This window comes from Miniopterus schreibersii (assembly GCF_964146895.1).
Source record: "Miniopterus schreibersii genome assembly, chromosome: 1".
In the NCBI taxonomy this organism is placed as follows: Eukaryota; Metazoa; Chordata; class Mammalia; order Chiroptera; family Miniopteridae; genus Miniopterus; species Miniopterus schreibersii.
The window spans coordinates 146,102,885-146,116,720 of NC_138101.1; the positions used below are offsets into that span (position 1 = coordinate 146,102,885).

At 47.0% G+C, this 13,836-nt stretch overlaps 1 protein-coding gene across 1 annotated transcript; it reads right to left on the bottom strand.

Annotated features, from left to right (window-relative positions):
- Window positions 1-91: 91 nt before the first annotated feature.
- PATL2 (PAT1 homolog 2) lies at window positions 92-13,498 on the bottom strand (the record flags this gene model as incomplete). Its single annotated transcript, XM_081124881.1, has 15 exons — window positions 92-245; window positions 802-899; window positions 1,735-1,875; window positions 2,373-2,532; window positions 2,670-2,803; window positions 2,906-2,959; window positions 3,183-3,280; window positions 3,380-3,500; window positions 4,994-5,135; window positions 5,354-5,431; window positions 6,157-6,299; window positions 7,068-7,148; window positions 7,982-8,193; window positions 8,825-8,915; window positions 13,451-13,498. The coding sequence occupies 15 exons, from the start codon at window positions 13,496-13,498 to the stop codon at window positions 92-94; spliced, it is 1,755 nt and encodes a 584-aa protein (XP_080981007.1).
- Between the last annotated feature and the right edge of the window lie 338 nt (window positions 13,499-13,836).

The following is a 13,836-nucleotide window of genomic DNA, read 5'->3' on the forward strand; positions in this document are numbered from 1 at the left end:
AGAGAAAGCAATGAGATGTGAGAGACACACATCGATTGGTTGCCTCCCACACCAGGCCCGGGATCAAGCCTTGGCTTGTTTCTGCCGTAACTTACTTCATCGTAGCCTCTAGCTGCTGTACCAGGTGTTTGTCCACGTGGCGACAGAACAGGGGAAGAAGGTTGCTGGGGAAGGTTAGGGGTTCTGCCAGAGAGGCTGTAGGCATCTGAGCTATCTCCCAAGCGATCAGAATCACTATGTCTGTCCTGGAGGGCAGAGAGGAGGAAATAAGTCCAAGTATTTGTATTTATGCAGGAATTTACTTTGACTCAAGGCCAAAATCCTTATTTTTTATCACCACTGTCACCCTCTATGCGTGTAAGCGAGAACATTTGTACACTTGACATAGGCCAGGGCACTGCTTAGTGCTTTACACATCCTCTCTCTTAATCTTTAGAACTCTAAGGGTTAGTACTATCATCCCTAAATCCCTAGTCTATAAGTGAGAAAAGAGACTAAAAGAAGGTAAGTAACATGCCCAAAAGTTATAGTGCTAATAAGTGATGGAGGCAAAATTCAAACCCAGATCTGTTTCACTCTAAAGTTTGTCCCCTTTATTACTATATTACACTGCCTCCCATGGAAAATAACACTCTAGGGGACAATGGGGGGGGGGGGGTGCGGGCAGAGCAGCTACAACTCTGCTAATTTTCCCTTTGACCAGCTTCTTCCCTGATGCTTGAATACACCACTCAGGAAATATCTGGCCCAGCCTACACATCCCAGAGGTACTGAAATACATACAGGCCATTATGATCTTACCAAGCTGTATGGTCACTGTTGGATTCCTCCAGGGACGGATCCAGGGATACCAGCTGTGCCCCATGACTCAGCAGAGCATAGAGCAAAGATATTCCAAACTGCAAGTGATAAAAGTATCCAGGGAAAAATGGATTCACCCTCGGCGTTCAGTGCTTCCCTGGCTCTGTCTTCCCAACTACAGGGCAAGTTTACATATACAAATGGAGTCCAACACCCATAAAACTGTCAGATTTTACACTGACTGCCCAAAGAACTCTCAGACCTTTCCAAGGGAATCACTGCTCTGAATTTTCCTAAAGATCCTTCTAGGAAGCTGACAAAATGCGCACTCATGAGTTCTGTCTCCAGGATTCAGAGTCTGTAGATCAGGAATGGACCCAGGAATCTGATGAAGGTAGTCTGTAGACCTCACTTTAAGAAGCACTGCTTTAGGCAAAGATCTTCGGAGATGAGTTCATAAGACAATCCACTGGTATATTAGAAGATATCAGAACTTCATTATCTAGACTTTCATCTTCTAAAATGTTCTATTTTGTATTTATTATGTACCTAATATTAGTATAGTGTTGCATATAAATGACATATAAACACACATGGATGATGTGGTTCAGAATTTTTTTTAATTAAAAGGGAAACAAAAAAAACTTTGGTGACCTCTGCTCTAGAGGTCCACACCAGCACCAGAGAGCTTGTTAGAAAAGCAGATGCATGGACCCCACCCCGGCTCTACTAAATGAGCTCTGGCAGTGGGCCCAAGGAACTGGTGTTCGGTAAGCTCTCCAGGTGATCCTAATGCTCACTAGAAGTTGATAAGCACTGCAGAGGATAAACTGGAGAGATGGAGAGATTGTGGAGATGAGACCATTTATTCCTTGCCAGTGATACCACCTGGAGACCATCTATGGAAAGACAAAAGCCTCCCAGATATGTTACCTGATTCTGAAGCACCACAGTGACTGGCCGCTCTGAGGAGCCAGGTGGAAGCACCATTAGTCCCTGAAGTCCTTGGAGAAGTTCATGGAAGGTCAAGTGACTAATATATTTGCCCAGAGGCTTGAACAACATTTGTAGGACCTGCAAGAAGGTCAGCGAGTGCGTCTCTCAGACTCCACTACAACTTCACTTCCTCCTACCTTGCCTTCCATCCTTCTTCTTGCTGACTTGCCTTTATCACCTACTTGGTCAGGTTATTTACCAGACCTACCACCACTAATGTCTCTCCATCCCCAACAATGGTCCTTCAACACCTACTTGTTCTGGGATGCCGTCCCTAAGAAAAGTATAGACATAGGGCTCAATACTTGTCAGGGAACCCTTATTTTCTTATCTTCCACAGCACACTCACACCTGTGCAACCAAGGCCTGTGTGTTTTGTTTAGTTCATTACACTCAAAGATGATCAGCTGTTCCTATAGTTTATTCTGTAACTCCCTCACCTGAGGGTGGCAGGGTTGACACCCCTCACTACCCAGCACCTTCTCTGGCATCTCTGGGGGTGGGGACTGGAGGAAGAGAAAAGATCCCCAACTCATCCACGAAACAATCCTCTTCTCCACTTAATACCACGGTACCTGGTCAGCTGCGTCCCTCTTGACCAGGAGTGGCAGGTGGTGGGTGATAGCCAGAAGAAGGCTAACAGCCAGATCCCGGGGCAGGAAGGGGAGCAGCCGGGCCACTAGGGCTTTCCCCTTCCTCACAGAGAGCACCTGCAGGAAGCCATCTGCTGCCTCCCTACGAGTGAGGGAGAATCTTTTCAGGGCTGTACGTATTGGAGAGAGCTACATGCCAGAAAGGAGAAGCTCAAGCAAAGCCAAGGTCTTTGCTAATCTTCCCCTTCCTGGGTGGAGCTGTGACCCTCCCACACTCACTCCAGATTATTCTGCTCCTGGGTCTTTAAGGCCTGGAAGAGCTTCTCAACCTGATTTCTCTGCTGCTCAGAGTAGAAGGGATATGCAGGCCGATTGTTCTGGCCCTCCTCTATCTCTAGTAACTGAAGAAACATCTGGGAATTTAAGGGTGGGAAAAGAGGAAGAAAAGGACAATTTGAGCAATATCTCATTTTTGAGGATAAGTTAGGAACTCATCTCTAAGGAGCTGATCTCACCTTCTCAATCCAGGACAACACCTGAAGCCTCTGACTGCTTGCAGCTCCTGTCTCCTGGAAGAAAGGGGCCCCAGCCATCAGTCACGCCTCCACAGCAGCAGCCCAGGCCTCGGGTGAGATAGAAATTGGGCTGGAAAGGCTAACACAAAGCCTGATCACGCTTCTTCCACTTCTTCCTTACTCTTAGGTCACAGTCTGAACTCAAGCATGAGGATGCTTAAGATCTTTCTCCAAAACAGGGAGGAGGGAAAAGGTTCTGGGAAGATAACACTCCTACCAGCTCTGGAGTTCCATGGGGTACAGCATCAATAGCTCTGCGAGGGCTAAAACACGTCGACATGGCTACCTGGCCCAGGGAACCCTCGATTCGAACCACTGCACGAAAGGAGTCAGGTCAGGCATAGTTCCCTCCCCTTTCCACCCTCTGTCCACCCAGGTGGTCAGCCCAACCCAGCAGGTCAACCCTGGTCCTACCTGACTCATAAGCCTCTACCTTCTGAATGTAAGGCGTTACCAGCTTGAGGGACCCAGCTTTGCTCCTTCGCCCCAGCAGCTCTTCATCTGCCTCCTCCTTCTCTAGTTTCTGATAATATTTCTGAGAGTCCATGAAATGTAAAATGTATACTCACCTTCTGAACTTAGAATTAAGGTTCTCAAGTGCAACTTCTCAGCACACCCTTTCCAGAAGTGTTCCTGGCACTTTAGGCCCTATTGGCAATCATTCTAAAATATCTTGAACACCCTGGGCCTCATGCTACCTGTCCTGGGATCCCCATATGAAGGAGTTCAAGAGCTAGGTACCACTACCAGTCTGATAGAAAGGCAGAGAGAAAAGTGTAGAGCCTGAAAGGGAACCTGTCCCAGCATCTGCAACTTTCCTGCAGTCCTTGTACCCAAGTTATACACTGCACATCACATATCTGCCACCTCCCTGTTTTGATTTTGTGATTCTACCTGTGCTTTCTAATGTCACAGTTACCTGGTGGCATGAAGACCATCAGTAGCTCAAAGTGCAGAGATAGCACTGTTATCAACTGATCTCTAGGCCAGTTCTATACTTCTGAGGATGTGGTCAGCAGCTCTAATATTACCTTAAAGAAATCTGTAAAATCCTAAGCTAAAATAAAACCATCGACTGCGAGCCAAACAAGGATTCGAATAAAGCTCCTTCATTTAGGAGCAGTACCAAAAAGGCCAGAGTATAAAACGATTTCGCTTTCAGTGATCCTGACAGAAAGAGGAGAGTTTTGAAGCAGGGTGGAAAAAAGGAAAAAACTAAATAGGAAGGAGATTAAGGTGGGAACCTCAGTAGAGGGCTGATGGAGGTTGAGGAGAAAGTGAAACAAAGCTTTGACAACCCCAAAACCCATAAACAAAGATTTGTCCCATAAATAAAGGGGCGATAGGAAGGAAATGAGTCAAGATGTCTGCGATCATTTGTTCAATTCAACAAATCAAATCCCACTATTTCTTAGATCCCTGTGTTTATCTAAACAAGTAAAGGTAAGTAGATGAATGTTTATAACAAGGCATTTCTAAAGACTCACAAAAGTGTACAAAGGTGAAAAAGCCCATATTCTCAGGCTGAATAGGGGAAATTCTTGGCAAAGGATGGAGACAAAAACCTCTGAGTATGTTTGGGGAATTGAAAATAACCCCATTTAGCTGAAGTGTAGGAGAATAGAGGAATGAATAGGGCTGGGATGTCAGCTTTAGAAATGTGGCCCCTGCCCTGGCTGGTTTGGCTCGATAGAGTGCCAGGCCTCAGACTGAAGGGCCCTGGGTTTGATTCCAGAAGGGCATGTACCTGGGTTGCAGGCTCCATCCCTGCCCCCAGTGGGGGCAACCAATCGATGTTTCTTTCTCCATATCTCTCCCTCTCTTCCCCTTCCACTCTCTGAAAAAATATCCTTGGGTGAGAATTAAAAAAGGAAGGGGAAGGGGAAGGGGAAGGGGAAGGAGAAGGGGAAGGGGACGGAAGAAATATGGCCCCTATGAGCTGAAGAGAGGATCTGACTGAGAGGGCCCATGGAGTCCAGGCCCTTTTGACCCCAGGGTCAAAGGCTGGGAAGAGCATGTGGGGCTCACCTGGTAGTAATAGTCATCCAGACAGGGCTTCTCACTCTGCAGCTGAACCATCTGCACTTTTATCACCCAGTCCTTCTCTTTTCGGGTCATGAGGTTAGCATAGGGGTCTGGCTGCTGAGACCAGGGCTTCTTGGCTGGGGGCCTTTAAGCCAGGAGGAGTATCCCTTTAGACACACCCATCCCTGCCACAGAGAACTTCCCAAGGTGAGGTGAGCAGGGAGTGGAGCTGTCTGGGAAGGACAGCAGGAGAGAGTGCAGAGGTGGGCAGCACTGTAGGAGTCCTAATTGTGCAGGGGCTTTGGGGAAATACCCAGCATGCACATGAGCTGCCCTCAACCCCGCTCCTGGTCGAGGTTTTACCTTGGTGTTCGACTGTGCTGCTGCAGCTGCAGGATCCGTTGGTGCTGAGGGTGGAGCTGGGTCAGACGACTGGGAAGGCTTAGGAAGAAACTTGGGCTGGCTGAACGCAAGGTCTCAGGTCCCTACCCCCTCTACTCATTTAACTTAACCTCAGCTGGACATCTAAGGGAACTCTTTTTACTTATTTATTTTTTATTGTATCTTTGTTGATTTCAGAGAAAGGAAGGGAGAGGGAGAGAAATAGAAACATCGATGGGAGAGTCGTCATCGATCTGCAGCCTCCTGCACACCCCCTACTGGGGATCATGCCTGCAACCCAGGCATGTGCCCTGACTGGGAATTGAACTGCAATCTCCTGGATCCTAGGTCAATGCTCAACCACTGAGCCACTCCCAGCCAGGCTAAGAGAACTCTGTTTATGTGCCTTCCCAAAGTCAGCCACATGAAACAGTGTAATCCTAGCTCAACAGGGCTCACATTCCCCTCTAAGATATAATTTTCTGCAACTTGGCTGCAGGAAGTCTTAACACAGTAGAAAACACTTAGCCTGGTTGTAGGGAGTTGAGTCATAATCTCAGTTCCTCAAGTAAATTCTTTTAGTCTCCCTGGGCCTCCATTTCCTCATTTGTGAGGTAGAATGGGTTGGACTCTACCTCAGACGTTCCTTATTAAGTTTCTATAAGTGTTTTTCTGTGGTAGCTGGTAGAGTGGCCCCACCCTCCTCAGCCACTACCTCCTGAGGCCTCCAGAGAAGAGCTCAGACTGTTGTGGATGCTGGGGTGCCTGGCACCCTGAACCAGTACCTGAACCTAGGGGACCATGAGGTTGGTGGGCTGCAGAAGACAGATGGGTCTGGTGGGAGCAGTCGAGGTCCAAAGTGCCGCACTGGAGAGCTGGCGCTGGGAAGGGGAGGCCGGAAAGGAACTGGCGACAAGTAGTCCAGGGTCTAAGAAGAATTAAGAGGCCTGGGAGAAGGACATCTCCACCAACAGAATGCTGCTCTTGCTGCTACGTGCCTTTCCTGCCTCTACATTCTCACCTGCCTTCTCCCTCAAGAACATTTTGCTGTCTTTGGGGAACTTCAAGCCAGCTGTGAGGTCACCAGACTGTGGGTCCTGTCCTTGTTTCCAACAGGGTTTGTCACCTCCTAGGGAGCAGTCTCCAGTCCCTGACAGTGTGGGGGCATGTGCTTTTCCTACTGTCCAGTGAGCCAACGCCTCTTCCTCTTCTGTTTGTGATAGTCTCTCAAGCTCTCGTGGCTTCAGCCACTGGGGCAATGCTTAGCTGTCTCTTTTCTGACTCACCTGAAGCCCTCCTCAGAACTGCTGTTTCCTTCTCTTCTCCCTGCAGTATTTCCTGCATTTCCTCCATCCCTTACCATGTCCTCATTATGCAGTTAATTGAAGGACAAATGCTCTTTCTAGCCCTAAGCTCAGTGTTGCTTACCTGCTGAAATGCAGGGAAGTGGAAGCAGGGATCTAGTTTGTCCTTTCTCAAATGAATGGCCAGTTGTCCCAGTACCACCTCTGCCATTCACCAAGATTCCCTACATGATTGATATCTCCCACCTCCCATACCTACACCTCACTTTGGGTGCTTCATTTCCAGAGCAAGGTCAAGAGCAGACTGAACATAATGGAAATAAGGGACACTCAGCATGCTCCTTATCAGCACCCAGTCACTTTCTCACACTATAGAGACTAGAACGACTCACCTGCCATAGAAAGTGCAAGGAGGCAGGTGACATCCCCAGCAGGCCGGAGGCCTTGATTCCAGGAGAGCTGGGAAGACCTCTCTGGAATGGGAGGGAAGAAAACCCAGACTCAAATGAGCCTCTGTGGTGTCTTCTAAATTCAGCTGAGTTCATGAGGTGTGGGGCAGCAAGGGCCAACCATTTCCAGTCCCCAGGACAGTGGCAGCCTAGCCCTCCCTCATAATCAAAGTCAACTGGCCCAGGGTCCCTCTCCTTCATTGAGGGGAAGCAAGACTGGTATCTCAAGGAGTAGGTTAAAGTCACTTCATTCTACATGGGAATCCTTGTCTCTTTCCATTGGTGTGGGAATCCAAAGGAATGAATATAAGGAATGGGCTGCTGAGACACAGGGGCCAGGGTCGAAGATGACTCATCTTCAGCACCAGGAGCAAGGCCAGCACCTATGCGTGATGCACAACCCTGATAGGACCTAGTTTATATATATATTGATTTTTAGAGAGAGAGGAAATGGGGGAGAGAGAGAGAAAGAAACATTGATGGGAGAGAATCATCGCTCAGCTGCCTGCCTCCTTGCACGACCCCTACCCGGGATCGAGCCCAAAACCAGGGCATGCGCCCTGACCAGGAATCGAACTGGCTACCTTTCAGTGTACAGGATGACACCCAACCAACTGAGCCACACCGGCCAGGGCTAGGACCTGGTTTTTAAGGTGAAGACAGCATCTGAAACTAAGTGGGTGACAGGAGGAAAGAGGGAAGAAAGAAGAGCATCCCTACTCAGGTTCAACCCTGAAATAGTGTTAACCAGAACCATCTTAGAAAGGGGTGGGGAAGAGGAGAGGATGTTTAGCCACAATCTGTGAGCCACAGACAATTCAGGACGACTGTCCCTCCAGCCTCTCCTGCCATGGTACCTGGGTGTTATGGACAGCACTGATGACAGCTGGATCCCCAAGATCTTCCTCCTCTTCACCTGCTTCCTCCTCCAGGTCCCGGGCTAGATCAGGATCCAGATCCTCTTCTCCCTCCTCACTTTCTTCCTCCTCCGGTTGGGAGGCAGACACCAGCTCCTCCTCAGGGGCCAAGGGGCCACGGGATTTGCCTGGGTCTTGGTTTGAGTGGGGGCCTGAAGAAGTAGATGGGGGGGCTCAGGTGTGAGGAGTCTAGTCTAGGGAGGCTGCTTCTCAGTAGTACTTCTGCTCTTGGGCTGTCTCCAGCACCACCTTCAGACAATGCCTCCTATTTTAAGAGTTAAACTCATCGCCACCTGGTGATGCTTGATACCCCAGAGGATCCCTACCTGTCCTCCACTAGAGAAAACAGAACCTGGCAGGTGCCAGACACCTTCACTTTCTACACCCCCTCTTCAGTTGCCTCATTAGGTACCACCACAGGCTTCTCCACCTGCTCTCCTCCACCTAACAGCCCTTTTTATGCCTCTTAAATCAACCAAGTTCCAGCTGCCTCGACTCAAGGCAATTTAACCCTATTGTGTGCCAGATACTTTACATGTATATGTTCAATTAACTCCCACAACAATCATCCAAGCCTGTTATGATTTCACTATGAAAGTGAGAAAAAGGGGGCCCAGAAAAGTGATTTCAATCACCCAGCTTGATAAATCTAGCAAAGAGAAGAGTTTGGAATCATTCCCAACGATTCTGGACAAGCAAGTGCACGTCCATCCACTGAACCAAACAGCAAGTCTCCGCACCCCCGGGCTTTTTATCCAGCTACTATGGCTCACTTAGTGATACCTTCAAGACATTTCATCTTTGCAGGCCTACGGATTTCCTCCCCGGCTGTTTCCATGGGCGAGAGAGCACTGTCAGCCTCTGGTAGGTAAACCTGGGACACGGAAGAAACCCAGAGGCATCCTCCTCCTCAGTAAAAATGGCATGGCACCCTAAAGCATGGTCATCCCCCAGCAAGGTTGGCAGGGGAGTACTGGCCCAGGATCTCAAGGAGCAGGACTGCCCCCAACCCCCCCCCCCCTCTGACCTCAACAGCCCAGCTCTAGACAGCTGTCTTGGAAGGGACAGAAGGGAGGGACAGGGCTACGAGTTGGAGAAGCCCTCCCACACAGGGAGGGGCCCTCACAGCTGCCTTGTGGCTGAGACCCACCCCCTGACTGTTGCTGTCCTTTCAGCTTACTTTAGCCATGGCAGCCTGGGCCCTTGCCCGCTTGCTGCCCTTGGCTTTAAGAGTCCCAGCCCCTCCCCTACTCTCCCGTTAAAGGGCCAGCATCCCCCAACCATTGCATCTTGATCTAAATATGAGAACATAATCTTATGATTAAAAAAGCCACACTCTGGAAAGGGCAAGAGAAATAAACTGCATTTTTAACCATTCAAGGTTTGAGTAGAGTTTATTGGGGTCAATATTTGGGAGCAGATATTTAAGAGAATCCTTGTTTTCCACACCCTTCATAGTAATTTTGTGAGGTTATATCCCTTCAATCCCTAGTTTTGCTCCATCAAAATTGAATAGGAAAATTGGTGGATCCTGGGGAGATTACCTAGCAACCAAGTTCTCAGTGCTTCAGGACACTTGTGGATCCCTGTGGTCCACCTGATGATGCTTGAAGTCCCTCACCTCGTCCTCGTGAACTTAAGTCTGCTACCCAGCTCTAACTGATGAGGGGCCCCTGTGAATTTAGAAGCCAGATCTTCAAGGTAAAAACACTTTTACATGAGTTACACAGACGGTCTTGCATCTTCTTGGCTGCTCTAATGGAAAACTCGTTCAGAAACTGAGGAGTAAAAGGAAAATAAAATAAAAACAAGCGTATTAATACTACAGGTAGGCATAACCTAAGACCCACCTGAGCCTCATCTCACCCCCGAGTGATCTGGGTTCTGTGCCCACATCCTGTGTTCGGCTAAACCCCTCATGACTTTGCAGGACTTCTGAATGACAGTAAAAACAAAGCCAATTTCTCTACGTCGAAAAGGCCAGCTAGGGCTCAACATCCTGGTGATAGGACTATGATTCTTGATGCCTTTAAATAAAAATATTTGTTTGAAAAGTTTTGCTGTAGGTCAGAACTATATGGATGAGGGGAAATTTTAAGTCGCTTGAAAGTTACCGAAAACCTTTTCAGATATCTGACTTGGGTTCAGGCCTTTTTGGTAATGTTACTCAGCTGTTTCTCATGAGCTTCCTAGGAGTTCACTTTGGTATTATTAACAGAAGGGCCAAATGGTGAATTTTGGTGCTCCAGAAGGGAGTTATTAGGCTGTTACTGCAACCACGTCTGAGGGAGAGCCACTTGCTGCATGCAGGTTTGCGTTCTGAAGGGACTTCTTGTATTAACTGGTACCAAACAGGTGAAACGGGGCTTAGTCTTCAAGATTACAGCTTTGCCTTGGCTGTTTTGAAATTTCACTTGAGACCTAGTGGCTTTTGTGGAAGTCCCCTTCCTTTGCCTGAAGTGTTACGTGTCTACTAGTCCCTTCGATTTTCTAACCTCCTGCTATAGATTAACTGTGCTAAATTTAAGCCGAGCCTGTGCTGGGCTTGGGGTACAGCAATGACTAAGCAGGTGCCACCCAGGGCCTCTTAGAGCTTCCAGAAGAATAAGAAAAGTACAGAGAGGTGAACAGGATTGTTGGATCAAAGATAAAGAAGCGTTTAAATTTGTTGACTAAAACACCAAAGGCCTGTCCTACTTGTATGGGGAGATTTTTAACACATAGTTTCAGTTTCTTTAATGACTGCAGATCTATTCCAGCTTTCAGCTTCTTCTTGGGGTTGTGTTGTTAAATTACAAATCTTCTAGAAATAATGTCCATTTCTTATAAGTTCAAAGTTATTGGCATAAGGTTGTTCACAGTATAAGAGTACTTTTAAAATCGATGCTTAAAATCTGTACTTTGTCCCCCCTTTTTATTCCTAACACTATTTATGTATTATCCCCTCTTTATTCTTCTTTCTAGATTGTCTATTTTATTAGTCTTTAAAAAAACAACAACATACATAACTCAGGGATTCTGCAGGAAGTAGATAGTTCACTCAAATTGGATAATTTGAGTAGAATTTAATAAAGGGATATTTATAAAGGTGTAGAAAAATATAGCGCCATTATAAGGGATAGTACAGTACCCTGGGATTGGTAATAGTTGCTGGTTACCACTTTAGGGCAAGGACCAGAGGATGGAGCCATTACCAAAACCTGGGGACAGAGAAAGCTGCTTGGTAGGCAGATAATTTCAACACCTATGCCATATGGGATCCAGTGGGGCAGCCCTCTCCTAAATTATATCCCCTCTCTCTGAGATCTGTATCTGCTCTCTTCTTGCCTCTTGAGGCCTAGTCGTGGCAAAGGCTCCCCACTCTTGCTGGCTCCAGGGGTGATTCGCTATCCTTTATGAATTTCCTGTAATCCTGCTCCCTCTTTGGCAAAAATACCAATCACAAAACTCCTCGGTTACTCCACTCGAATGTGCTATTTGTTTCCTATCAGGATCCTGACTGACACCATCTCCATCACTGTCCTTTTCTTTGTCCTGTTCAGCAACCTCTCCATCCCTCAATCATCAGCGGCTCTAGAACATAATCATTGTCTTCAAGTCCACAGCATGACTCCCATCTCTCTATTCTCAGCAGTCACCTCTCCTCTTACATTATGCAGAAAACAGAGGCCATGTGGGCTGATCTACTTCAGTTTATAGTTGGAGGAAGTCTATAGGCGTGCAGGCACAGGCCTCCCACCTCACTGTTCCAGGGCTACCTCTTCTAGTCCAACCTCTTTTTCTGGATCCTATGCCCTCCAGCCACTTCAGTCATGCTTCTGTCCTCTGTGTCTTCGGTCTCTCTGTTTTTCCTCCTTTCTTCTTCTTATAGCATAGCATAGAAATATCAGGATGTGTGGGTTTTTAAAAAATATATCTATATCCATTTCAGAGTGAGGAAGGGAGAGGGAGAGAGGAAGAAATATCAATGATGATGCCCCCCACTGGGGATGGAGCCTGCAATCGTGCATGTGCCCTGACCAGGAATCGAACCGAGATCTCCTGGATCCTAGGTCAACATTCAACTACTGAGCCACACCCCATGTGTTCATTTGTACAAACAAAATCCCTTTCTTGTTTTTGTTTCTTATTTTAACTGCCCCTTATCTCTCTTCTACCCAACAAATGGAACTTCCCCATTTCCTCAGCTCACATCATTTCCTCAACTCCCTGGCTTTTGACTCCGTGTTAATGGGGGCACCAGGGGACAGATTGACATCATCTCACAAGCCCCTCAATCCTTTGTGTGGACAACTGATAATTTTTCAACCTTAAGTTAATACTCTGTAAACACACCATCACAATAAATCCCCTACTCTCACTTCTTTTGCCCAGGTGCCACCACTGAACACTTCTTGGACTAAAAAAAACCCCAAACACCTGAAACTACCATTACCCATCATTCCTCAGGAACTATTCTCAATTTACCAGTAATTTTGTAACTGTAAGTGCAAAAGACATGTTTCAGTCTTTACCTTAGTTGGAGTGTCCACAGCCCTTGACACTGGTGATCTCTGTTTCTTTTCTCCCACAGCTTCCTGACAGGTCAGTCTCCTGGTTCTCCCTGTACTTCTTGGGTCATCTTTCTTTGGCCCCTTTCCTGCTCTCCTCAACCTCTTGTCATCCTTCAAATATCCTATTCCTCATGCCTCTTCTCTTGCCTGTCTACATGGAATATTCTTTATCCAAGGTCCCCTGAAATTGGTGTATATGTTTGTGTGATTTTTAACGTGTATTTTTCTGGAGAGACAGAACTTTCATCACATTCTCAAAGGAATCAAGAATCCCCCAAAAGGTTAAATCTTCTGCAACTTGTTATTCCTGGGCAATCTCTCCCACTTATGCTTACCTACCACCTACATGCTGATGGCTTCCAAGTCCTTTTGTCAGATCTGACTTCCCAACTGAAAGCACCTCAGTGGTTTTCATCTCCTGTTCTTGACAGAAGGCATAAGGCCCTTTAAAATCTAACCCTCATGGCCTCTCCAGCCTCCTGTCTTCAAGTTCCCTGCCTTCTAGCTTGGGCTTCAGAAATGGTGAACTGCTTTGAGCTGTGTGGGGAGAGTGGGATTCTGGTGGAGCCCTCTCTCTGCCCTGGGGACCTCTTCACTGTTGGTCTGGGAATTTTATTCAATTGTTGATTAAAGCTGCTTCCTGATCCAGTTCTTTCTGTCTTTCTTTTGAATGATATTAAACATGTATCTTAGCAGATAATATGCTATTCATTTTGTCACCCAAGCAAAATGAGTTTGCAAAGGAAGCATTATTTTAATTGGAAGGTGGTTTCAGATGCTTTATTAAATTGCCTTACTCTAATAGCCTAAACCTTCAAATGGTGGGGGAAGGGGGTAAACTCAGCTCAGGCTTTACCTTCTCCAGGAAGCCTTCTCGGACACCCTCCTGCCTTCTAGGCTCCATGAGGCACCCTTCTCATGTGTACTCATTGGTCCTTACACCTTTTTCTCATTATACTTGCCACATTGAGTTGCAATCCTGTTTCTGTATTTGTCACCCCCACTTGAGAACAAAGAAGTGTCTTCTTCATCTTTGTGCCTCCAGCAGTTAACACCATATCTGCAATGGAGTACATACTCAGTGAATATTAATTGAGCTGAACTGAAATGAAAAACAATAATCTTTCTCCTCAGAGACTTCTTCAGATACGGTTTCTTGTCTGCCACCTGGCTGTGTCCTACTCCAGCGCACTCTCCACATTGCTCTCAATAAATGTCATTCTAAGAAAATAAACCTCATGA